Source organism: Delphinus delphis, chromosome 11, assembly GCF_949987515.2.
Source record: "Delphinus delphis chromosome 11, mDelDel1.2, whole genome shotgun sequence".
Taxonomy (NCBI): Eukaryota; Metazoa; Chordata; class Mammalia; order Artiodactyla; family Delphinidae; genus Delphinus; species Delphinus delphis.
This window is the reverse complement of record NC_082693.1, coordinates 35947126-35974682: the sequence shown is the minus strand read 5'-3', so window position 1 is coordinate 35974682 and position 27557 is coordinate 35947126. Positions and strand designations below refer to the sequence as shown.

Genomic DNA, 27557 nt, shown 5'->3' with positions numbered 1-27557 from the left:
TATTGACCTAATCCCACCTGGGTCCTAATACACTGGCTTCCCTCCTACTTCTAAGAATGAACTGTCTCTAAAGCTCTAGGTGGATGCCCACTTCTCCTCCCATAAGGAGGAGATTCCATCCCCTTCTTGCCCTCTCAAGGTCATCACTCCAGAAATTCTTCCCCCTCACTCCTGCCTTTTCAAAGTTTCTCTCTCTACTGGATTATTTCCATCACTTTACAAACAACCATTCCTGCCATCTTAAAACTAACTAGATAAATTTTAAAACTCTTTTCAACCTAACGCCTTTGCAGATAATACCCCCTTTCTCTGTATTCTTGTTCAGCAAGAACTTTTGAAAGTGTTATCTAAATGCCAGTATCCAATTCCTCTTCTCCCATTCCATTTTGAATCCTCTCTAATGAGCTTCTGGGTCCCCAGCACTCAGCTGAGACCTCTCTTTGTCAAGGTCTCTGCCATATTGCTAAATCCAACCACCCATCCTCATCAGCATCATTTGGGCATTCCTTCCTACTTTATACTTTCTTCCTTTGGCCTCCAGTACTCTCCTTGTTTTTCGCCACCTCACTGGTTCCTCCTTCTCAGTCTCCTCTGCTGATGCTTCCTCCTCTCTCCCTGACCTGTAAACACTTGAACCCCCCCCAGGGCTCAGGCCAGGATTTCTTCCTGATTCATCTCACTCCCTCCCTTGCTGCTCATCTCCAGTCCCATAGCTTTAAATACTGTTCGTGTGCTGACAACTCCCAGGTCTCTAGCTAGATCCTTTCCTTGAACTTGGACTGGATGTCTCAAGCTTGACATACCCAGAACAGAATTTTGATTTTCCTCTGAAGAGTCTCCCTTCCAGCTGTTCCTTCCATAGTCTTCCAGGTCAAAAATCTTGGGAGTCATCCTTGATTGCTCTTTCTCGCACACCTCACAGCTGATCTGTCAAAAAATCCTGTTGGTTCTACCTTCAAAACATTACCGAGAATTTGAGTATATCTCACTGCTGCCATAGTTAACACTCAGGACCAAGCCACCACCATCTGTCACTTGGATTCCTGAGAAGCCCAATAGACCTTCCTGCTTCTGCTCTGTTCCACCATACTGTTCTCACAATAGCCAAAGTGATCCTGCTAAAACTAGGTGAGGTCAGGTAAAGTCACCCTTCTGCTCAAAACCCCCCAGTTTATCTTGCCAAGGGTTACCCTTGAGAACTAAAATATTGCCTGCCATATCAGTAAACAAAGGTTGTTGCTTCACATTGCAGCCGCCTGGACGGTGAGCGCTGAGGGAACTCAGGATGGAGACAAACAGGCTGCCCACCGCCAAGCTCATCTAGCAGACAGCCGCTGCAGCCACCCCCATACAATGCACCTGAGGAGACTGGCCCCCAGATAGCTAAGGTGCGTGTCAAAGGAGTGATTTCAGTGAGTCCAGACTCTTGCATCTTCCCATACATAGAAAAGCAATAAATTCTTTCATCTGAGATAGCTGGTTTTCTTTTCTTAACAGTAATCCTTTGATGTTCTGACTACCTGGTCTTTTGTTGCAAAAACTTCTATATATCCTGGCTTCCCTCCTTGCTTCTTCGGAGCAGTCTCTCAGAGTTATTTGAGATGCTGTCTCCCAGGCTCGAAGTCCTAAGAAAGTCCACCAAATAAAACATAACTCTCAACTTTCAGGTTGTGCATTTTTTTCAGACAACACCCTCAAATAACTTCCCAACTCAAAGTAAAACCAAAGTGTTTACAATCGCCTGTAAAGTCCCCACTAGCTACTATTCTCACCACCCTTCATTCTACTCCAGTCACATTGGCCTCCTTTCCCCAAACCTTCCACCAACTCCCACCTCAAGACCTTTGTTCCTGTTGTTCCCTCTGCCTGGAATGCTCTTCATCTAGTTTTCCAAAGAGTTGGCTCCAGCATCCCTGCTTCAGGTCTTTCCACCGATCACCTTCTCAGTGAGATTTGCCCTGTACACCTTGTTGAAAACTGTAACCAACTCCCCATATAATCCTTCCTTTATTTTTCTCTGAAGGATTTACCATCATCTGACATGTTGTGCTTTATTTATTTTGTGTTTTATGTTTCCCCTACCAAAATGTAAGCTCCACACGTGCAAGGATGTCTTCTGTTTGTCCGCTACAGTGCTTAAAATAGTAGACATCAAATAAAGATTTGTTGACTGAATTAAGATTTTAACTCTTTCTTCAAGGTCACATCTATTTTCATCTAGTTAAAGACAAACAAATTTGAATTTCAGGAAATCAACTGTATTCTCTGTTAAGCAGTATCTTCTCTCAAAAGGGGAGCCAGTTACACAAAATTCCAAATGGCATAAGAACTCTTCCGACCTCCTTCTCTCTGCATAACCATGAGTGCTGAATGAAGGGAACACATTTGCTCCACTTTAATCCTCATCTTCCCGAGTCTCTTTTCCTTTTCTAAATCCTGAGGTTTCTCATCATCTTCCCTGGTTTACCCTGTTGTAATCCTAATATTCTTTTGCCAGCCCAAACTCTATCTTGTTACTTACACCACATTTGGTAGAAGGTAAACAAAGGGAAACATCATCAACTGGCATGAGATAAGAGGCTATAAGAATCCTCCTGCCTCTAAAAAGCCCAGGGAGTCATAAATAAACCTCAAGTTCTGGAAAGGCCGAAAGAGAGGGTATTACTATCGAGACTTAGATCATAAAATGTAATTCCTTAGCCTTCTCTTTCCTTCCACGTGTTCTCATGTTGACTGCAGCCTGGTTTCTATCCAGCATGCTGCAAGCAGATTCACTGTTGCTAGATCAGAGTTCCTCCCCATACCCCATCCTTCACCCCATGTATACTCAGGCAATCAGACCCATGTGAGTTCCTGGGTCAGTGCCAACAGAGGCAGGGTTTCTAGAAAGAGCCTTGACCACTACCCAACATTTCCCCCTACTAACCCCTCAATCCCCAGGTTTTTTTCCTACTCCCCGGGGCTTGGGATCAACCTGGGGTCTGCTGGGGCAGTCACGCTGGCTGGGCCCCTGCAGTGACGCCTAGATCACCTTTGCTCTTAACTACATCTGGGATTGGGAGCACTGGTGGGAGCCTGGGATGCCCTACATCTGCGCTGCCATGCTGCAGGACCACCTTTATATGCTCCATCCCCAGGTGGATGGCTCCCCATCCTTGGTTCTAACCAGCTTGGCCAGTGCTGCAGTCTCTACTTCTAGTCTGAACTCCTACAAGTTTATCTGGGTCTCTGGTACTCAGTTCCCAGCCTCACTCTGGTCAATCCCTTTCCTCAGAGTCTGATACCTGTCATCACACACCCCATCTACTTTCAGGGTCCGTGTCCCAAAATGATGGTCACCAATCACATGGGCCCAGAGCATCCGACCATGCCACCGTTTCCTCGACAAGTTCCCTCTTGAACTAACTGCTCTGAAAATTCTAATGTAATGAATTACAGTTCATTGGCACAAGGGAACAGAAAATGTCAGAGAAGATATCAGTGTCAGAGGAAAAAACCAGCATGGCGCTGTACACCTTAAACTTACACTGTGCTATATGTTAATTATATCTCAATAAAACTGGGGAAAAAACGGTATGGGAAAATGTTCAGGATAAAACATTAAGTTAACAAAGCAGGTTATAAAACAGATTTTCATTGTGCTTAAACAAAAAACTGAACCACGACAGAGATGGTTTCCCACCAGAGTGAGATAACCAAGGGACTCTCTGTAAGGTCAGCCCTTAGCCAGGTCCCTTTCACCTTGACCCTCACCCACACATGCACCTCACCTCGGAGTGGGTCTATGTCTAGTTTCAACATGTTCCCAGCTCCTCACAAGCTTTGGGGTGGCAACAACACATGCACCTATGTTCACATCTTCATTCACCTTTTAACATGTCAGCGTGGTTTGGCTAAACTCACCCACTTCAGCCCACAGAGTGGAGCAGACAGTGGGGAGGGGCAACATGTGATCACGGGACAAACTCTGCCCTGCAAGGTGGCCGCTGTCTGCAGGCACATGAGGGATTCACAACAGCATTTCTTTACCCGTGATTTATGTAGACTACACGGCAATACTTTGTCTGACTAGTCACACTACACACCTGAACTGGGAAGGAAACCTTTAATGTACTTATCATGCCATAAGGAGCACTGCTCTCAGGCCTTGTTTCAAACGAAAGAAAAACAAATTCTGAAGGAAACTAATAATGATAAGGATTTTGTCCTCCCTCTTGGCCAAACTATATAACTATATAAATACTATATAAATACAAAACTATATAAATACATTCTGTACAAAAACACTGGGCTCTTCATCCTTCTAAAATCTGAACTATTTGAGGATAAGGCCTGAGTAAACACGGTCTACGCCTTGTTTTATTTCCGTTCAACTCAGCAAACTGCGGCTGGACCTTCCGAAATGCCACCCGGAGAAGAACAGAAGGCTGATTATCCAGTTCCTTTTATTCTTCTCTCTCTTTTCTGTTTCCAATTTTGCTTTGCCTTTGGGCTCTTTTTTTTTTTTTTTTTGGCATATACATAGTTTATTTTTTATTTTGGGGGGCTCTTTTTGCTCCCAGTTTTGTACTGGTGTCCCTGTTTCTAATTCAAGATTTTGGTTTGGATCACCTTAGCTGACTCTGTCCTGGCATGTGCCCAATCCGCCACCTCCCCAACTGCAGCCACCCATTCTGACCGATGCTGTAACTTTCTGCCTACAAAAGAGGCTTCCCTTAAATATCGGGCCTGAGTCCCCTGAGTACCCTATTCTCAAGGCAGCTTCTATACCTCCGTTTGTTTACCATGGAGACAGCTCGGGAAATACATGTTTACTATGGAACTGGGAGTACATGGGCTACTGTGATGCTGACGAGAAAACACAAGCAGCTATGTACGTGCTACACAAAGATGTGGCAGGCAATGATCATCAGATGTGTGAAAATTTATAAAGCACAAGAAAATCACAGATTCCTCCCTGAATATGATATGAACACACAATCAGAGAAAGATAATAGCCAGGATATAGAGATCTGATATCAACCACACAAATAAGGAAACTGTGATTAACAATTTCAGCATCAGGGCTTCCCTGGTGGCACAGTGGTTAAGAATCCACCTGCGAGTGCAAGGGACACGGGTTTGAGCCCTGGTCCGGGAAGATCCCACAGGCCTCAGAGCAACTAAGCCCGTGTACCACAACTACTGAGCCTGCGCTCTAGAGCCCGCGTGCCACAACTACTGAGCCCATGTGCCACAACTACTGAAGCCCATGCAGCTAGAGGCCCCGCTCCGCAACAAGAGAAGCCACCACAGTGAGAAGCCTGCGCACCACAACAAAGAGCAGCCCTCGCACAGCAACAAAGACCCAACGCAGCCAAAATAAATAAAGCTATTAAAAAAAAAAAAAAAGCAGTTAGAAAATAACAAAACAGAAAAAGGTCAGCTCCATGAGTCTGTACCAATATCATACTCAAACGTGAAATATCTGTGTCAATTCTACTTTGGGGCTGTAACGGCAGAAGTCAGAAAAAAACACAAAACTGCTCTGTTACTTTAAGATGCAGGAATACTGGCGAGCATTCACAATTCTGCTTCACTGAAAATCTCACTGACTATAATAGAGAAGTCATTGAATACTATGTCTTTCCATTATACCCAAGTGATTTTCACAGTAGGCAATCTGCTAGTACACCACAGGAGTCCCACACTTTGAAATAAAATGGCATTGTGGATAGAGTCTCATGTGCCATCCCTTTTCAGTCCAGAGACCTGCCTAGTTTCCTTACTCTTGGCTGAATTGAGGGGACAATCCACAAAGAGTGTGTGGGAAGAGGGAAAGCACATAATGAGGTGGCTTTTTGTTGTTGTTTTTTTTCCGCTATCAATAATATAATTGTGCTCTGCCGATTACTGGAGTGGCGACTACACATCATACTTTGAAAATTAAAAAAAGATTTTTCCATTGCTAAGTTGGTAGACAAGCCATTTGCAGCAGGGGGCAAAAATCAGTAAATCTAGGTGGATCCTGGCATGCTTTCCTTACACATCTGGTGCAATAACATGGTATAGGAATTAGAGACATACTTCTTCCCATCACCCTCTTCAAATAAGCCTAATATAAAACCTATTTAGTAAGGACATTCTCCACCAGGCATCCTATGTGCTTAATTTTCTTTAAACAAGGCATTAATAAAATCACAGTAGCATCTAATAAGATTTTTAATTCCTTGAGGGTAGGAACCATGGCTAATCTTTAATGAGTCTAATTTAGTGAGAGCACTTAGTTCCCTTCTTAGCAGAAACAACCAATAGAATATCCCTAGCCCTACAAGATGTATCCATATAGGTTGTGTTACTGAGGCTCCAGAATGAAAAAGGAATTGGGCTGGTCAGTGGACCTGGATGTGCTCAGTAGAGACTGGTTTCCAGAGTTTTTGACAGCAGAAACTGGTAGCAGGGGTATCAATGAATAAAGGGGGAGTTTCAGACACACAGTGCTATTTTACTGCAGAACAAGTTCCCATTTGCTATTACAAGCAGCGTGAAGAGCGAGCTTACAGTGCATGATGCCAAGACGCTGTAGTTCAGGAACGTGCTCCCCAGAGGACGAGAGCTTTGCACACAGAGTCCTAACAGCGAGGCCTGTGCCAGATCTAGAGCCACTGAAGGCAAGAACTCATTTAAAAACAAAACAAAACAAAAAACCCTCTTTCTCCACTTTGTGAGAAACCTCTAGCTAACTGATACAAATTTAAGATAGAGTGGTAGTACTCACAAACTCCGGGGTTCGGAAATCCTGCTGACTTTCCAGTGATCCAAAACCGGAGACAATTGTCTGTTCAAGGTTTTCCAAGACTGAAAAGAAACAAAAAAACGAATAAATAAATGAGCATGATCTTCCGTTGGCTCACATACTTTTTTTTGCTTTTAAAGTCAGCAGCATTGGCTTAACTATTTTTAGCGTCTGTGGCACACTTACAGGTTGACATTATTTAAGGCTTTTGGAAATCAGGACACTCAAAATCTTCAGTAGCTATTTCATCTACTAGACAATGCCACACTTGTAGGATATTAGGTCCTAAAACGCTCTAAGGCTAGATCTACCATGGAAAATCACTTAGCTTCTACATGGAAGGACATGGCAACTAAATGTTATAAAATTCCAGCTCAGGAACACTTTAGCCTATTGATGTTCTTTTTTCTTCCACATGTCAGGGAACTGATGTGGAGTCATTTTAGGGTAGTAACTTTCTGTTGTAAAATCTGTTGACTAGCACTATCTAACAGAAATATACTGGGAGCCAAACAAAATATTCTAGTAGCTACATTAAGAAAGAGAAATAGGTAAAATTATTTTTAGTAGTAAGATTTATTTAACCTGATATACCCAGATTATCATTTCAACATGTGTGTATTCAGTATAAAAAATTATTAGTGCACTATTTTACATTTGGGGGGTATTCTTATACTCACAACACATCTCAATTTGCACTAGCCACATTTCAAAAGCTCAATAACATCATGGGACCTGTGGTTACTACACTGGACAGCACAGTGTTAAGAGGGATAAAGGAACCAAATCCAGAAGGTGGGTTGTTCTGCAAGACACTAGTCTCCTCTTGTAAACACGTTCCTGATGTGAATAAAAGGGACTGTTCCAGATTAAAAGACACCAAGAGAACAAAACAACCATTTGCAGTGTGTGGTTCTGGGCTGGATCCTGGTTTAAACAATCCAGATATAAAAGACTTAAAAACAAACTGCGAAAATTTGAATACTGATTAAGTGTTGGGTTATATTAATATCGATAAGTATAACCACGTAAGAGCCATGTAGAAAAATGTTCTTAGTTAAATAAACTTACATAAATAGTCAAATATTATTAAGCATTTAAATAAATATTCTCATTTATCAACAGGTCCAGCCTCTTCAACAAATCAATGACATGAAAAAGGGAGACTGTTAGAGATTTAAAGAGCCCTACGGAACAGAACTCCAACGTGTGTTTTTTCCCACACCACTGAACAATTAATTCAATTCTGACACGAGCTACCTGAAGGTAGCATCAGATTCCACAGTTGATGGGCTCAAGACTGCCCCCATTTCAGATGCCAATCGGACGTCCATGTTGTCACCTGTGCTTCTGACTAACTGGCTATAAATTGGAGGTTCCCACCACGCTCTCCTCAGGCTCAATTAATTTGTTAGAGTGGCTCACAGAACTCAGAGAAACATTTATTACGTTTACCAGTTTAGTATAAAGGATGTTATAAAGCAGGGGTCCTCAACCCCCGGACCACGGACTGGTACCGGTGCCTGGCCTGTTAGGAACCGGGCTGCACAGCAGGAGGTGAGCGGTGGGTGAGCGAGCGAAGCTTCATCTGTATTTACAGCCGCTCCCCATCGCTCACATTACCGCCTGAGCTCCGCCTCCTGTCAGATCAGCGGCGGCATTAGATTCTCATAGGAATGCAAACCCTACCGTGAACTGCACATGCGAGGAATCTAGGCTGCACTCTCCTTGAGACTCTAATGCCTGATGATCTGAGGTGGAGGTGAGGCGGTGATGCTAGCGCTGGGGAGCGGCTGCAAATACAGATTATCATTAGCAGAGAGGTTTGACTGCACAGAGACCATAATCAATTGCTTGCAGACTCATATCTAAATTCTATCAGTGAGTGGCAAGTGACGATTAAGCTGCATCTTACGGAGTAGACTGGATATAAGCAACACACTTTGGGTGTCACTGTCTCCCATCACCCCCAGATGGGACCATCTAGTTGCAGGAAAACAAGCTCAGGGCTCCCACTGATTCTGTATTATGGCGAGTTGTATAACTATTTCATTATATATTGCAATGTAATAATAGAAATAAAGCGCACAATAAATGTAATGCCCTTGAATCATCCCAAAACCATCCCCCGCCCCTCCCCCATCTGTGGAAAAACTGTCTTCCACGAAACCAGTCCCCGGTGCCAAAAAGGTTGGGGTCCGCTGTTATAAAGGATACAGATGCACAGCCAGATGAGGAGGTACAGGGGCAAGGTGTGTGGGGAGAGGTGCAGAGCTTCCATGCCCTCTCCAGGCGCCCTGCTCTCCCCACAGCTCCACCTGTTCACCAACCTGAAGCTCTCCAAACCCTGTCCTTTTGGGGTTTTATGAAGGCTTCATTACAGAGGCATGAGTGATTGACGATCAGTGGCCATCGGTAATTGATTCAATTTGCCCCTCTCCCCTACCCCGGGGGTCAGGGGGGTGGGACTGAAAATTTCTACCCTCTAATCACTTGGTGGGTTCCCTGGGCAGCCAGCCCCCCTCCTTTGGTTACCTAGGGGCTGTCCAAGCACCTCATTATCATAACAAAGGGCATCTTTATCCCTCTCATCACGCTGGAAATTCCAAGAGTTTTAAAAAAGGAGCTCTGTGGGAATTCCCTGGCGGTCCAGTGGTTAAGGCTCCACACTCTCACTGCTCCAATCCCTGTCTGGAGAACTAAAACCCCACAAGCTGCGAGGTGCGGCCAAAAAATAATAATAATAAATAAATAAATAAATAAGGAGCTCTGTGACATGAACCAAGGAAGAACAAATATATATTTCTTATTACAAATCACAATATCACAACCACCATTAGCTATATGTGGTACTCAGCTGGATCTTAACTTGAACAAACCAGCTATAAAGGTTTGCTTTTATCAAAACTAGGGGTGGAAGGTTTGTTTGTATTTATCAAAACTAGGAAGATTGAGTACGGGATAAGCATTAAGTTACGGTAAATTACTTTTAATTTTATGAAGTGTGATGTTAGCTTTGTAGTGACTTTTTAATTGCATATTAATTTTTTTTTTAATCCATTAGAGGCTTTCGTGAAAGAAGAGACTGGGTTCCTATCAACCCAGAAAAATTCCCTTCAGTGGCCCCAAAGAAAGCTGGGTATGTATAGGTGAGAGTTATGAGATCTCTAAGTGATCGTTTAACAAAACCAAACTATCGGCCAACCACTCAGCTATTTGGCACATCACTAAGAAACATCCCAATATCTGGACTAGACTTCAGGTTCACTCAGAATCTTGCCCACTAAACTCGTATCACTGTAAGCCTATGAACTGCAAGAAAGTGCCAGTGGTAAAGAACACAGACAAGTGATTCTAATGCTTCTGAAAAACTGAGTTCATCACAGGACCCCTAAATGTGAACCAGAGCAGAAACAGGAAAGAGATGAGGTGAGCCATGGCTTGCAGAGCTGTGACCAGAGCCGAAATTAAGGTGCTTGCCCCTGAGAACTCCAGGGGCCAGGGGGCGACAGCAAGTACTACACAGTCTGTTACATTCAGCAAGTACTGCATAGTCTGTTACACTCAGGGAATTGTAATAAACTGGTTATTCCAACACCAGAACAAGTTGTCCAAGATAATTACATTCTTGCAGGCCACCTTTAAAACTTGCTAAAATGTGTTTATACTAGTGGCTGTGAGGGTGGGTTTTCAATTGGTGTTTTGCAGCTTGGTTTACAAGTAAGAAGAAAAGACCTTTTTATAGCAGTAAGATAGACACTGATGAAATTGTATCTGTGGTGCTTATGATTCACTTTTTTTTCCTGGCAGAACTAGCAAGTCAGAGAAACATCATACTGCAGGTACTTTTTTAAACAAGTACTGTAAACCTGATGGAGTGACTTGACTTTTGCATCTTATCTGGATTCCTTTAGAAAGAGATGCCCAATTTACCTATTATGTATCTGGGGTCAACAGATGGGACAGAGCTGCTGTTGTTGACATTTTTTTTTTTTTTTTTAATGAAAGGATAAGCTTAAGAAAGTACAGGGCTTCCCTGGCGGCGCAGTGGTTCAGAGTCCGCCTGCCGATGCAGGGGACATGGGTTCGTGCCCCGGTCCGGGAAGATCCCATGTTCCGCGGAGCGGCTGGGCCCGTGAGCCATGGCCGCTGAGCCTGCATGTCCGGAGCCTGTGCTCCACAACGGGAGAGGCCACAACAGTGAAAGGCCCGCGTACCGCAAAAAAAAAAAGAAAAAAAAGAAAAAAAAAAAAGAAAGTACAAATTTTGCCTAAACACAGAGGAGAAAGAAGATGTATTGCCCAGATGTTCTATCAAATTAAAGGCATCTATGCAGCTTGACAGGATTTGTGAGAGAAAATATAGAACTATTTATAATTTTAGTTATTCTGTTGGTAATGGAAACTAACAGATTCACTGGTTAATGTCAACACAAAGTAGAACCTGTAAATTTGAGTGAATAAAACAGAAATGGCTTAATTGAAACATCATCCAGGTAGCACAAAGCTGCAGCTGTTGCTCTCATTACCTAATACAGTACTGAGAAGCAAATGGTTTATGATGCTAATATGATAATTATACTTCCCTACTGAGGGGCTCCAGTTACTGTTTGATATTCTCATTTCTGGTAATCTAACACAGTTGAAAAAGTTCATTTCTCAGCAAAAATAAAATAGTCAAAATCTAGGTGACACTTTGAGGGCTTTTTATTAAAATAGCTGCAGAATCAGGAAAAAGATCCTAAAAAGGCAAAAATGTTCATTTTCTTCTTTATATAAGTCATTTTAAAATGTAATATTTTGAAATGCATTTTTCATATTGCCGTAATACCTCACTTTATACTACAGAAGTACCACCTTGAATGACACCATGATTAGCTCATTTAATTTTGGCACTTGGAATATAAAAAGCATGTGGTACCTCTATGTTATCTGTTCATCACAAAGCTGCTGAGAGAACTGAAAACTGTTTATTCAATGAAAAATCTTTGGTCCTGACATGTTGATATAATTTTGTATGGATGCAACGTGAAAGTTCAACTGGAAGTCAGGTTCAACAAACATTCATTGCCTGGTTTATACATATTTTGCACAGTCATTGTGTTCTTAGGCCCTGGGAATACCAAGAAGAACCAGACAAAGTTCTCTCTTCTTGAGGAAAGGAATTTGAGACATGATAAATCCTATTTTGAGGATAATTAGTAAGTGCTAGGCTAGACAGACTAATGGAGTATTATAGGAATACCAAAGAAAACACAGTATTATAGGAATACCAAAGAAAACACTCTGACAATACAAAGAAAACATACATCAACTGGTTTACTATAGGCAAAACTCAAATAATTGAGGCTTTGGTCAAAAGAAACTCACTATTTACTTTTCCTAAATTTAATAGTAATTGATCACATAACAATTAGTTTAAAATGAAAGAAATAGAAACAATATTTTTAAAACTTTATCAATGCAGTTACTATAGTAAGATTAAAGGAATAAAGTCATTGGTGGTACTAGTTGACATACATGAAGGCCCCAACAGAAATGTCTAGAAGTCCAGTCACATTAATGAGTTAATAAGAGAACAGTAGAAACCTCACCGGAAAGTTGCAGTTCACATGATTACTTGTCTATCAATTAGAAATGGAAATCATCCCAACTGCAAAATGGAGAGGTAACTTCTACAGCAAAGATGATTGAGATTTACCTAAAATGGGCAATAAAACGAGCCATCATCTACATTTTATAACTTGGATAACCTATTATCCATCAGAAAACACAAAACGACCTCTCGGGAACGTCATGCGTAAGGCCCAAAGACTGCCTGATAAGCAGTGCCCAGCAATAAAAGTAATCAGAATTAGGCATCCACACTATATCTAACTTGCAGCATCAGTATGGCAGGTCATTCGGTCCAAATGACATCTTCTTTATGGTGACTGGTTGTGAATGAAATGGTCAGAGGCATAGCAAGTATATGAGAGATAGCAGGTGAAAACAGACCGTGGCCTGGTGCAAAGGGCACTGTGCATGGATTAAGGGGATTGATTGGGTTGACCTGCAACTTAGTTGCATGATCCTGAGCAATGACCTATTCTCAATTTATCTGAAACTAGTTAAAAAATTACTTTCCCTGGTTATCTTACAGGTTGTGCAAAGAATACAAATGACAATTCAAAATCATGTTAAAAAAAATAAAACACTATCTAAATATAAATTAAGTTCACGTACATAGAACATAATCATATCATATCGTGACATGAAGAAATGTAAACAGAAATTTCCTGAGGGTGTTATAACATGCCTGGCACTTCTAAAGGTCTGATCTTACTTAATCTTCTTTGAATCCTCATTTTCACAGATGATGAAAATTTAGATATCATTAGTTGCCTGAAGTCAACGACTAGAAGTGATACAATGGCAGTCTGAATCTGACTCCAAAACTGGACATCTTTTTGAATTCACTAATGTCTCCTAAGCTGCTCTAAATAATTCCAAGGGGTCCCCTGATGCTAAATGTAACTTGGTAATGAATTAAAATAGCACGGTAAGTCAGAAAAGTATTAACTTGACTAACACATCTTGAAAAACAAATAATGAAAAAAAAATGCAGTGAAATTTATTGGTATAGTACTCACAATTAGAAGAATTAATGGAAAAGCTCCACAAAATAAACAAACAAATACAATATTCTGACAAGTGGCTAAAGATATTCACATGCCAAGGATGGAGCTAGGTGATGAAGAGGGTATAGAAACTGTCCTCAGGAATCCCATGATCTAGTGAATGTACAATTAAAGAAGTGTTAAAAGAATGGGCCATATTGCCTTAGGAATGAAGATATGGTCACATATCCAGATTGGGCAGGACGTCTAGTGATCTGCCAAGCATCCTATACCTATACCTATACCTCTCTTCTCCCACTGGACTAGAAGTCTCTGAAAACTGGATCTCAGCATATATCTAATGTTTAACCTGAATAACCTGGCACTCACCAGCCACTATTTTTAAAGCAACCACACACTGGGACCACCATTTCCTGTCACTCCGTAATTTCCAGATATCATGTGGGCCTGCCCAGTCTCACTCCCCACACCACCTAAGGCTAAGCCTATACCCCACGTGTCGCATCATCCTATGTTATCGTATTTGGTCTCCAGGTTCCAGTGTCTCTTTCTCTGGCTTCAGTTTTACAGGATCCACTGCAGTTTGGTGATGGGAAGAGGAAAATCGATTTTCCCTATTATCCAAAGGCTGTAAACTTAAAGATTATAGGCCCTGTAATATTAAATGCTATTCTAAAATGGGTCCAAAGAGTCATTATTAATGAAAATAAAGTTAATAATGAAATATAAAACACAAAGACAGGAGAGTTCCTTTCAAGGTTAAGACGGCTGCGTTTTACCACCCAGGGCAGTGGACTTGGTTCACAAGACCTCTATGCAGTATAACCCTGTGGCTTCAGGCACATCACTCAACCCTAAGTCTCAGCTTCCTCATCATTAAAATGTGGATTATAATGCCTACATCAGAAAGTGGAGAATAAATTAACTGACACATATATAAAAGTGACTCGAAGACTGTTAAGTACTGTATAACTATTGGGTACTTTTTTAAAAAAACTTCATTCTTTAATAAATTTTGGCATCCTTTACCTTGTTAGGCACCCATTTTTCCCTCTGACTTTTTACCTTGACTATCCCTACCATTCATTCCTTTTATAAGAAAATGAATTTAAACACAGAAAAAGATAACATTAATTCAGCAAATATTTTTGAATGACCTCAGTGGCCTAAGCACCGCTGGCTACTACTTTCAATGAAAAGAAATGTGAATCAGGAAATGTTTCTTCACTTTTCTGAATCTGGATGGATCAGCCTCTTACCACAGCTTGCTACTGACATATAAACTAAACTGTGGCATTCTCTTCTAATCATTCCGGGAATGCAAATTCCAAATTGAATTTGATGGTTTCTTTTAGAGTTCTGTTTTTCCCATCTTCAGAAATACAAAAGTGTGCTCTCTCTCTCATATTTCTGGAAGTGAAAAAAACAGCTAAAGTGGGAAGAAGGAAAAAAGCACTTATGAATATGTCAAATTTGTTAGGGTAAGAACATTTTCTTCCCTTTTTTTTGGACTCATGACTAGGACCCAGTACTACCCTTCAAGTAATTTAGAATATAAATATTTTCCCTACATTATGGTAAAAACTGCCTTGTTTCAAAGGTGCCCCCTGTTGTATCTGCCTTCTTGATTAATGTATTAGCATTGATTCAACAACCTAAACTACAGCTGGGGCCATTTTTGACTTTTCTCTTTCCCCCACTCTTGATATTTGGTCAGTCACCAAGTTTTATCCTTTTTATATTCAATCTTAACCTTAGTACATTCTACCTGGAATGCACCTCCCCTCACCACCATTTTACCCTTTCTTTAAATTTTTTTTTCAATGTCACCATTTACGTACCAGGTTAAGTTAGCTGCCTCAACCTCACATTCTTATAGCACTTTGCAGGTCTAGTAAAACCTGTCATATCACTATGAAAGGTGTCCAAACACTGAACTGTTGCATTATTAGTTATTAAAATATAGTATTTTCAGTTGGTCTTCTGGTTAGAGTGTGGAAAAGAAATAAAAATTAGTGATTATTATAAATAAATTTGCAGCTTATATGGAACAGAGTCCCAAATAATCACATAGTAGTTACTCTCTCACAAACTGGTCACCTCCAAGAAGATAAAATCTGGAAAAAACATACATGTCCATCCCCTTTATCACACTGTATGGTCATGACTTGCTTTTCTTCTCCACTTGGTCCCGGAGCTCCTAGAGGGCAAGTCACTGTCTTAATTTATTCTGTTTCCTCAGAACCTGAAGTAATACCTAGCATATCATGGATCTCCGTACATGAGCGAATAAATGATGGAATGAATTATAAATGCTTTGTCACTCTAGAAAAGTTACTAGTGCTCAATTCCTCAGAGTGAATTTAATTACCTATGTAATAATAAGAGAGTTTTTATATTTCCAGAAATATATTGCATTGGGCCACACTGGGATATGTCCACATACAAAACAGGCCAATAGTAAAGTGTCCTTTCAAGATAATAGTCTTCAAATGCTTGGACAATATTTACAAAAAGGAGAGGCTCTGCTTCCCCTCCACCCTGCCCACTGCTCCAGCAACGCATCAGGCAGGAACATTTCCTACCTGCAGCACCGAAGACTTCACAGCAGAAGGAAAGGCAGACAGTTTGGTGAGTCCCTTGGGCATCTCATCCTCCCAGCCCTACCCCAAGTGGCAACTCTAAGGATTTCTACCATCCACAAATAACAATACTAGCCCCGAGAAGAGCTTCAGTAAACACAATTTTCTCCATCTTGTTACATTCCCAGTGACGTTTAGTGCTGTTTTCCTCTTATTAGCCTTTCCCTATTCCCACAAACTTCCCTCAATAATTCAGCTCCAAAAATATCCCTGGAAGTTAAACATGTCTCTTTCTGAACTCACATTATTCACTCTCATATACCAACCACATTAGCTAATACTTTTTTTGGGGGGGTGGGGGGCGGGGTACGCGGGCCTCTCTCACTGTTGTGGCCTCTCCCGTTGCGGAGCACAGGCTCCGGACGCGCAGGCTCAGCGGCCATGGCTCACGGACCCAGTCGCTCCGCGGCACGGGGGATCTTCCCGGACCGGGGCACGAACCCGTGTCCCCCTGCAGTGGCAGGCGGACTCTCAACCACTGCAGCACCAGGGAAGCCCAGCTAATACTTTTATAGAAAAGCACAATATATATCACAAACCTACCAGATTCTAACTGAATTCATTAGTTCCTTTTCATCTAAAAGAGTTATTATAGTAACATATATAAACCATAAAAGTTGCCATTTAAATCATTCTTAAGTGTACAATTTGGTGGCATTAATTCTGTTCACAATGTTGTACAACCGTAACCACTGTTTCCAAAAATTTTTTTTTTTAAATCACCCCAGAGACTCTGTAACCATTAAGCAATAACTCCTCATTTCCTCCTCCTGCTAATTCATAGTAACCTCTAATCTACTTCCGGTCTCTATGAAGTTGCCTATCCTAGATATTTCCTATAAATGGAGTCACATACCATTTGTCCTTTTGCCTCACTTGACATAATGATGTCAAGGTTCATCCATGTTGTATTGTGTATCAGAACTTCATTCCTTTTTCTGGCTGAATAACACTCCATTGTATGCATATACCACATATTGTTTATCCACTCCTCTGTCGATGAACACTTGGATTGTTTCTACCTTTCGGCTATTGTGAATAATACTACAGTGAACAACGATGTATACGTAACTGTTTTAGAGCCTCTGTTTTCAGTGCTTCTGTGTATATATCTAGTAGTGGAATTGCTGAGTCATGCAGGATTTTGACGTTTAGCCTTTTGAGGAACCACCAAATTGTTTTCCGCAGTGGCTGCACCATTTTACGTTCCCACCGGCAATGTATGAGTGTGTCAATTTCTCCATATCTTTGCCAATGCTTGTGATTTTCTGTTTTTTAAAAACTTCTAGCCATCCTAAGTAGGTGTGAAATGATGTTGTGGTTTTGATTTGCATCTCCCTAATGACAAATGATGCTGAGCATATGCTACTGACCATTTGCAGATCTTCTTTGGAGAAAGGTCTACTCAAGTCCTTTGCTCATTTTTTACCTGGATCGTTTGTCTTTTTGTTGAGTTGTAGGAGTTCTTTATTATTCTGGATATTAAAGCCGTATCAGATATATTATTTCCTAATGTTTCTCCCACTGTTCTTCTTTTCACTTTCTTGATAATATCCTTTGTTGCACTACAGTTTTTATTTTGATAAAGTCCAATTTATCTATTTTGTTTTTGTTGTCCATACTTTTGGTGTTATATCTAAAAATCCACTGCCAAATCCAAGGTCATAAAGGTTTACCTCTATGTTCTCCTAACAGTTTTATGGTTTCGGCTCTCGTATCTAGGTTTTTGACCCATTTTTAGTTAACTTTTTTTTTTTTTTTTTTTGCGGTACACGGGCCTCCCACTGCCGCGGCCTCTCCCGCTGCGGAGCACAGGCTCCCGGACGCGCAGGCTCAGCGGCCATGGCTCACCGGCCCAGCCGCTCCGCGACACATGGGATCCTCCCGGACCGGGGCACGAACCCGTGTTCCCTGCATCAGCAGGCGGACTCCCAACCACTGCGCCACCAGGGAAGCCCTTAGTTAACTTTTATATGTGATGTGAGGTTGGGGTCCAACTGCATTCCTCTGGCATATGGAAATCCAGCCGTCAAAACAACATTTGTTAAAAAAAAAAAGCCTCTTCTTTCCACATTGAGTGTACTTGGCACCTTTTTCAAAAATCAATTGGCCATTGCTGGCCAGTTTCTGAACTCTCAGTTCTATTCTGTTGGTCTATATGTTTATCCATGTGCTAGTATCACACACTTTTGATTACTGTAGCAGCTCTCTGGTAGGTTTTGAAATCAGTAAATGTAAATCCTCCAATTTTGTTCTTTTTCAAAATTGTTTTGGCTATTCAGGGCCCCCTGCAATTCCACATGAATTTGAGTCAGCTTTTTCAATTCTGCAACCTTTACCATTTTAACAAACGTATTTTGAAAATTTTAGATTTAATAACATGAACAATAATCAATCTTAAAACTGAAGGCTAATTTTTATTTAATTTTACCAATTTGGTATTGTTTTTTAAAAACTTGGCTAAGAGAGTTGATGTTCTATAAAGGACAAATAGTATTGATTACAGAAGTATGTTCCAACAACATCTTGCAACGCTATCACTATCACTCAGCAGTCCAATTGGTTCAAGTCTCTTAAGACCCCCAGAGTTCCCAGTGGAACACCACCCTGAGTTTGAAGTTGGCTATGGCTCAGCTGAAACTTGGTCCTAGTCACTGATCTGTCAGTTTCCAGATTATAGTGATTATACATGTCCTGGGGATGAAAGAAGATACCACACTTAAATTTCTACCGTCTTTAAACTCAAGGCCAGCGTAGGCCTGATTTCACAATCAGTTTTTAAAGCCTAGGAGGGACGGGAACATAGAAATACAAGGAAAAAAACACTATAGGTCCACATTCCCTTATCCAAAACCTTTGATGCCAAAATGTTTGTGTTTCAGAATTCAGAACTTTTCAGGATTCAAAAAGAAAATAATTCTTATCTGTATATATTGTATATTACTATGCACCCTCAGTGGGGTCTGGGACAGTACCTCTTACTCAACCATGGTCATGTTTTGCAGCCAAAAATGTGAACACTCTAAGTGGGATGAATAAAAAATATAAGTAGTCTCATGTGGGTTGAGGTCATGTTTTTTTCAACAGATCTGTCCCGTTTTGTAACATGAATTACCAAAAACATTTTTTTCTAGCACTTTTTGGATTTTTGAGTTGTGAGCAAGGGTTTGTGAAAGTTTAACTACTAAGAATGTATTTAGCACACAATAACAGGAAAACTCTATTACAGCAGCTTGTCATATATACACAGAGCAAAAAGCCTGAGATTGCCTTAGAATGCAAGACTAAGAAGGAGGGACCCCTAGACTTCTATCTCTTCTCAACATCTCACAAGCTGAGTGTTTAGCAAACCAGTAATCAACTACAAATAAACTCTAACCTAGAAAGTGAACCCTAAATTTGCATAAAAGGAAAACCAGAATTGATATATCATTTTTAATTATCAAATTGACAGAAGGTAGTTATTAATACCTAATATTAGCAAAGATGCAGGGAACACGTACAGATAGTGCCAGTGTCAGGCTGTATAAGTTTCTGGGTAGCAATTTGACAAAGGTAGCAAAAGTTTTAATATTAGTCATACCCTTTGAATTTATAATTCTATTTCTAGGAAACAATACTTGCTTTCTTAAATCAACTAGGATACAGCTATATGATAGTACATAATGCAATTATTTAAATTAATTTTGTAGGGAATATTCATGACAAGGAAAATTTTAACAATGTGTTTTAATGTGAAAAGTAGATTATAAAACTAGATTATAGTATATACCCCAAATAATTGAAAACAGGAACTCAAATATTTGTCCACCTATGTTCATAGCAGCATTATTCACAATAGCCAAGAGGTAGGAGCCATACAAGTGTTCATCTACGGATGAATGGATAAACAAAACATACAATGGAATATTATTTAGCCTTAGAAAGCAAATTCTGACACCTGACAACATGGGTGAATCCTAAGGACATTAGGCTAAGTGAAATCAGCCAGTCATAAAAGGCCAAATACTATATGAGTCCACTTACATGAGGTCCCTGAGTGGTCAGATTCAGAGAGACAGAAAGCAGAATGGTGGCTGCTGGAGGCTGGGGAAGGGAGGAATGGGGAGTCATTGTTTAATGGGTGCAGTTTCAGTTTTGCAAGATGAACAAGTTCTAGAGATGGATGGAGATGATGGTTGCACAACAATGTGAGTGTATTTTATGCCACTGAACTATACACTTAAAAATGGTTACAAAATGGTAAACTTTAGGCTATGTGTCTTTTACCACAATGAGAAAAAAAGGGTCGTTTAAAAATGTCTGCTAACAATTGTGCATAAGGCAGTACCAGGCAGCAGGGGCTGGGGGTTCTTAGATGAGCAGAAACAAGGTCTGTGTCATGCTCTACGCTCCTTAGTAGAAACCTCTCTAAAGTCCATAACCCCGGTTGGTGCTGGTGAGTGTGGAGGGCTCTTGTGGTGCTCGGGCTTTTATCACCTTGCCTGTATTTTAACTCTCCCCTTTGCCATGAGCCATTTTCCAATAAACAGAAGAGGATATAAAACAAACCAAAAAACCCTATATATACTGCATGATCTAAAATTTGTGTGGAGGTAAAAATAAACTTAAGCAAAAGATAATGGGTGGCAGAATATCAAGTGTTTTTATTTTAATGCTTGTCTATGTTTTTCAGATTTTCTACAGTGAACATATACAAAACATGAACATGTCAAGAAACATCTCGGTCTTAACATGCTCAAGCCAAAGTTCTTGACTTCTTCCCTGCACTCTGCCTTCTCCCCTCCAAAAAGACTTGCTATGCCCCAGGTCTTCCCCATCTGGGTAAGTGGCCCCCAAATCCACCAAATAAATCAGACCAAAATTGTTGGGATTGTCCCTGCCCCCTTTCCCTCATACCTTCACATTCAGTTCCTCAATAAATCCCATCAGTTGAATTTTCAAAATCTACCCAGAAACCAGCTACTTCTCACCATTCCCATAGGGCCTAGATAATAACAGATAATACTTAGAGCGCTTAATATGCTCCAGTTCCTGTTTCATAGCTAAATTCTTTTTATATATGAACCCATCTCATCCTCACAACTGCCCTATAAGGTAAAGATAAGTATTGTAGTTTCCTTTATATCACTGGTGAAGAGGCACAGAGAAGCCAAGTATTTTGCCCAAGATCACACAGCTCATGAGCAGGAGAATCCTTATTTGAACCCAGGAGCCCATAGGCTATGCTTGTACCTACTATATTACACTGGCCTTGGGTAGCTTGCTCTGCTGCAATATTCAAGTCTCTGTTCAATATCCCAGCCTTGGAGATGCTGCCCCTCAAATCCTAACTTACACAGTCCCAGAGCAGAGCCCCTGTTCTCCGTCACCTTGCCCTGCTGTACTTTCCTTTAGCATTTAACTAATAATTACTTACTCATATATTATGTGAATTCTATGTGGGCAGAGATTTTGCCTTGTTTGTAGCTGAATCCCAAACACCTCGGATAGTTCCTGGGCCAAGGCAGGCACTCTGCAATTCTCTGCTGAATGGCCAAACGGATGCCTGACTTCTCGAAGGCTGGCTGCTAGAGTTGGACAGACCTGAATTCAGAGCCCAGACCCATCACTTTCTAACTGCGACCTTAGGCAGCTTATTCAACCTTTCTCTGCCTCAGAGTCTACACTGAAAAATGGGGCTGATTGTACTTCCTCTCAGGGTTGTTTGCAAGAAGAGATGGTCTGTGGCATGTAAAGTGTTCAGCATGGTACCTGAACACAGTAGACACAAGATAAGTATTAGCCATAAGCATTACAGAGTGAGAGGGAAAACAATGTTATTTTTGAACCATCCTGAAGCTCTTTTCAATTTCTAAAAAGGAGTATAGCCTTTGGAGTATGTCAAGAAATAAAAATGCTGACAGCAGTCTATTAAATGTTCTGTTGTATCAAAAATTAGGAAAGTGTATGTAAATTCAGTCTAATACTGAAAATGAAGAAAACTCAAGAAATGTAAATCCCATTTTTATGCATCCTCTACTGTATTAATATTTAGATATTTCTAACTCATGCCCATTACTTAAATTTTGAATGTGCAGATGCATTTTTCAAGCCATCAGTTAAATAACGGACTGAGAGTACAAAAATTGCTTCCAAATGAATCAGTTTTAAATGGTTCAGGATATTATCTTAGGCTACAGAGAACTGAATGCCTACACCGTGAAAGCGATTTAAATTCCCATTCGAACAGCCCATAGTGCTGCCACTGTGGGATGAGAAAATGGGAAAACGGGATGAGAAAATAAAGGGCAAAAATCCCAGCAACACAAGCCTCATCCACCTCCTCCTTCACCATTCAAAAGCCCAGTAGCCTCGGGGGACTGCTCAGAAGTGGGGCACCCAGACCGTGTCCCCAGTCCCAGTCATTCCCTTCTGCTAAAAGAGTGGCAAGGGTCATGTGGTACTAATACGTGGCTGTTTGAGGGAAGCTCTGGTTTGGGATGTGAAGGGGGGAATCACAGCATGAAGCATCTGGCCCTGTGCCCCAGGGTGCTGATCTCTTTCTACAGGACCGCAGCCCTCGTGACAAGTGTCCCTCTAAGATGGTCCCAGAGATGCGGACAACTCCAAACCATTATTCTTAGTCTTCTGAGCACAGAGTTTCTTAGCTGTGAATATAATGCTTTAGAAGGTTTGAACCCATGCTATTCGCTCCACAGAAAAATAACCATCTCTTCATGTCTCATCTCTCATTACGCTCTGATTGTGTAACTTGAAATACTAGTTCAGTTGCCAGCTAGTAAGGACCTCCTACTACTCTCCCCAGCAGATCGGTGTCGGGGGGGGGGGGGGGCGGGCACGGTGACAGAGGAGGCAGGCAGATCCAGACAGGAACATCCCATCCCAATTTGGGAGCTCTTTCAATGGGTTAGAAAGCCATGTCTTTTGGAATTCCATCAGGGACTTCAGTCATGGGATTATCCTCCAGCTGGCCAAAAGCAGTTAAGGCAGTCCAGGCATTTCTACTCCAGAAAATACCACAAAGTAGTTCTTAAATTGAGATTTCCAAAATAAATAGACCTCTGAACCTAGCGAAATCACGTTAGAGATACAAAGTATTTAAATTTTCTCAAAATATTAAAAAAATTTAACGTGCTAATTGCAGAAATCATAGTACAAATGACTGCCTCTCCCTAGGCAGTGAATAATAATCCTGAGACTTGTTCCAGGATCAGATGTCTTAAGTTACTGGTCCTCTGTGAGTTTATCTCATGCCTGCTTTTGTCCTGGTCCTTCCTGTCCCTGTACCAAGTTTATGTAAATATAAGTTTATTATTTCACACAAAATAACACCTATCATTGGGACTTCCCTGGTGGCGCAGTGGTTAAGAATCCTCCTGCCAATGCAGGGGACACGGGTTCGAGCCCTGGTCTGGGAAGATCCCACATGCCACGGAGCAACTAAGCACGTGCACCACAACTACTGAGCCTGTGCTCTAGAGCCCATGAGCCACAACTACTAAGCCCGCGTGCCGCAGCTACTGAAGCCCGCAGGCCTAGAGCCCATGCTCCGCAACAAAAGAAACCACCGCAATGAGAATCCCGTACACCGCAATGAAGAGTAGCCCCCGCTCGCCGCAACTAGAGAAAGCCCGCGCGCAGCAACAAAGACCCAGCGCAGCCAAAAATTAATTAATTAATTAATTTAATTAAAAATAATAATAATACCTATCATTTATTTAGCATGCAACGTGAGCTAAGCACTACAGCTGGTCTTGGAGATGTAAAAATAGCCATGAAGACATTGGCATGTAAAGGCTTTAGGTAAACAAACGTACACGTGACGTCCAGTGAAAACAGATGCCTGCACAGTGCTGGGGAGCAGAAGAAGGGATTCCCGAGCCAGCCTGGCTGGGTTTGGAGGAGGCTGCCTCTAATACGAGCCCTGAAGAAATAGGAGACCATCTAAGAGGCGGCTCTGACAGGAGAATCCAGACTGGAACTAACATAATGATGGTAGTAGTGGGGATGAACAGAATTAGATTAAGTCCAGTGATATTAAGGCCTTAGACTCAACAGCCTGATTGGAGAGGAAGGTAAGAGATGCCTAGACCAGGAGTCCTGTCTGACCTGGGCATCTGGGGTCACTAAGCTAGAAGGGGCTTTCAAATCTCCAACTCCTCCTTCACCAATTTCAGTAGGAAATCTTAACCCTCTATTTTGTAGAGAAAGTGGAAAACTAGATGCTTTCAGATGGAAAAATCACTAAGTTCCATTGCCAAATCAACCAAACTACATTCATTTATTCATTCAACCAACAAGTATTTTTGAGTACCTGCCATGTGCTGGCACAGGGCAAGGCTCTGGGGGATGCAGAGTAGCTGGAGACCTTGCCCTCCCCCGACCCCTTCACCCTGTCCACCCTGCTCAGACTAGAGCCCCCTCCCATGCCTTGGTTTCCATTCTCAGTGGCCTTCTCATGATTGAACATTCAGCATTTTTCCCAACAACTTCAATCGACTCTTTATTTGCCCCTTATTGACATTTTTCATGCTCAAAATTCTTCCATCTTAAAAAAAAAAAGCCCCTCTCCTTGGGCAATGTAAGCAGGATCAAAATGTCAAATGTGCACACCCTTTGTCCCCACAATTCCACTTTAGGAACTTATTCCACAGAAATTCCTGTACACATATGAAAGAAATACGCAAGTAATATGAACAAGTATGTTCAGAGTAGCATTATGGGAGAGAGCAAAAATGTCTAAATAAAACTCAAATATCCAGAGAATACTGCAGCATAATAGAATACTGGACATCTGCTGTATATAGCCAGATGTCTAAACTATACAGATAAGAATACAAGCTTTAGCAGACTATAGAGCGATAAGCCCAGTTTTTTTTAAAGTAAATGTGTAAAAGTGTGTGTATGTGGTAGCACATGCACAGAAAAATCTTGAAGGATGTGCCTCAACTTATTAACAGTGGTGATAAATGAGGGAATGTGCTTATGGAGGTTATTCTCAGTCATATTTTTTAATGCTTAAAATTTGTATAGGTTATTCTCAGTCACATTTTTTAATGCTTAAAATTTGTATAGTGTATATGTATATTCATACATACTGCTTTGGTAATCAGAATAAAACAATAAAGACAAGAAGCTTTCATAAAAGGAAACACAACAAGTTTACCAGCCTTTTCCACTGCATCTATTGCATTATAACATAGTCCAAAATCCTTGCTACTACTGCCAGGGCTGTAGGTGAGCTGGCACCCCTCTGACAGGGATTCAGCCTCTATTACCTAGCACCCGGCTCCAGCTAAGGTCATGCATGAGTTACACACAGATAAATCTAATGTCTGTTTCGTTTTGTTTTGTTGCCTTATTTGACATCTCAACAATTATAGACACATGTGACCATGACTTCTTGTGAAGACTCTCTTCCCTTGCTTTCCTTTCTTGGAGGTTCTTCCATCTTGCTGGTCGCCTCTGTTGGCACCTCCTTCCTAACTGAACCTTTACTTCTAAAACTATTCAGGGCTCTACCCGAGGCCCACCCCTCTGTAATCTACCCCATGGCATCTGTTAACACCTTTAGGCTAAAGCTTCCAAGTGCAGCGTTCTATTTCGGATGTCGTTTTTGAACACCAGATTTATACATCCAACTGCCTATGTGACACTTCCACTTGGAAACCTCCCAGGCATCTCAAATGCAGTGTTCATACAGGACTTATGTTTACACATGCACATGTACACACGTACACACACACACACCTCTATTCTTTCTCCATTATTTCCTATTTCAGTAAATGGCACCACCGTCTATGCAGCTCATCAAGCCAGAAACCTGGGTGTTCTCCTAGACTCCCATCTCCCCCTCATCCCCACAGCCAACATTCACCATCCTACAGTGCTCTGTATTTCTTGATTCTGTCCTCCTCTCTCACCTTACACTGCCAAGCCCCCAGCAGCCCTTATCTGGACCATAGCACTAATCTCCTGACCTGCCAGCAACTTTCACCCCTCCCCCCCCAATCCTTTCTCCCTTCAGCAGCCAAAGTGACGTCTGAAAATGCAATTCTGACCCAGTACTTTTCTGACTTAAACCCTTTAGTGGCTTTCTATTAAGAATCAACTTTCAAATTTATGACAACAAGCATGTGTTGTTTCTGTAGTGGGGCAAAATAAGAACAATAATTTTTAAAGAAGTCCAGTTAAAAAGAGACTGAAGCATGATGAGAGCAGGGGTTATATCTATTTAGTCTGATGGAGACCCTCAGTTCCCAGCCAAGGTCTCTGCACACAGTTGACCCTAATAAGTATTGACCAACTGAATAATGAGTGAATGAACTAGATACAGCAGAACCTAGGATGGCCATAGAGTTGAGGAAGGTATACTTTTGTTTGTTGTGCTTTGTTTTGTAAGATTAAATGTGTATTCACATGATGTATATTACATATTCATACACACATGTGCATATTGATGGGCAAGGGTGAAAGAAAGGGAAAAAAAGAAGTTGAGGCAGTATCCCCTGAAGGTTTCCATTTCCTCTCTGGTTTAAGAAGATGACCTACTAAGAATGAGGGAAAGGGGTGTGAAATAAGAACATGAGGAAAGCAGTGAGAGTTGGAAATCATTTCTGTGATTGATAAGAGCTGGCTAGCTGTGTGGGGTTCAGTTTCTGTTATGATTTTTTCCTGAGCTCTGCAAATGCTCGAGACTCTGCTTTTCTTTCTGGCCTCCTGCTCCTGAGACAATAGTTCCCCAGAGTCAGTAGTAGAATCAAGTGTTTCACAATAACCTAGAGAACTTTCACAAAATGCCTCCTACGCCCCACCCCAGGGACATTCTGTCCTAGTAACTGGGGGAGGGGTGGCTCTCATTGCCCTAAGAAACCTCACCTTTGTCTCCGAGCCACAAGTCACTGGCCTCACAGATCACATTTTCTCCTTAGTCACTGTACTGACCACTGCTGAGCACACTGGGTGAGTGATCACACCCGCCAGTCAAAACCACAGTGGCATGCGACGTCTACTCCATCTATCCATCTAACTGAGGAACAGCAATGTGGAGGAGAGAGGAAACATAGATGGGCTATTATCTACTCACTCACACATGGCTTGGATGGGAAGGACACATTTCCCGGTGGGGTACAACCTAGATAGCCATCCCTGCCAGAGGGTAGAAGGGAAAAAATAGACCTCTTTCTATATTATCTTCCCTGCCTTTCTGGCTCAAAATGAACACTTTGTGTAGTTATGAGAAAATGAATCGAAGCATGCTTTGGAGCTGAGCTGCTAACAGCTGAAAATAGCCCAGAGGGGGGGAAAAAATCAGAATGTTTAACAGTTTCTTGTTCATGGAATATGGGTTGCAATTTTACTTGAGACTTTAAAGGTGTCAGTTACAGAGACTGACTGACAAATACAAGATGACACATTTTGCATTTCTTCAGATGGCTGCTGCAATTTTGTTTCCAAATTTGGTGTTCAGTTACACATGATTATTTATTTAGAAATAAAACCAACCTATGGATACAAA

General features: G+C 41.4%; 1 protein-coding gene across 3 annotated transcripts in view; it reads right to left on the bottom strand.

Annotated features, from left to right (window-relative positions):
- ANO6 (anoctamin 6) overlaps positions 1-27557 on the bottom strand; it is a 200644-nt gene that overhangs the window by 114969 nt on the left and 58118 nt on the right. For all 3 annotated transcript variants that reach the window (XM_060024616.1, XM_060024618.1, XM_060024619.1), the window contains one exon: positions 6758-6837. In XM_060024616.1, coding sequence (XP_059880599.1) covers positions 6758-6837 — 80 coding nt within the window. The remainder of the gene's footprint in view (positions 1-6757; positions 6838-27557) is intronic.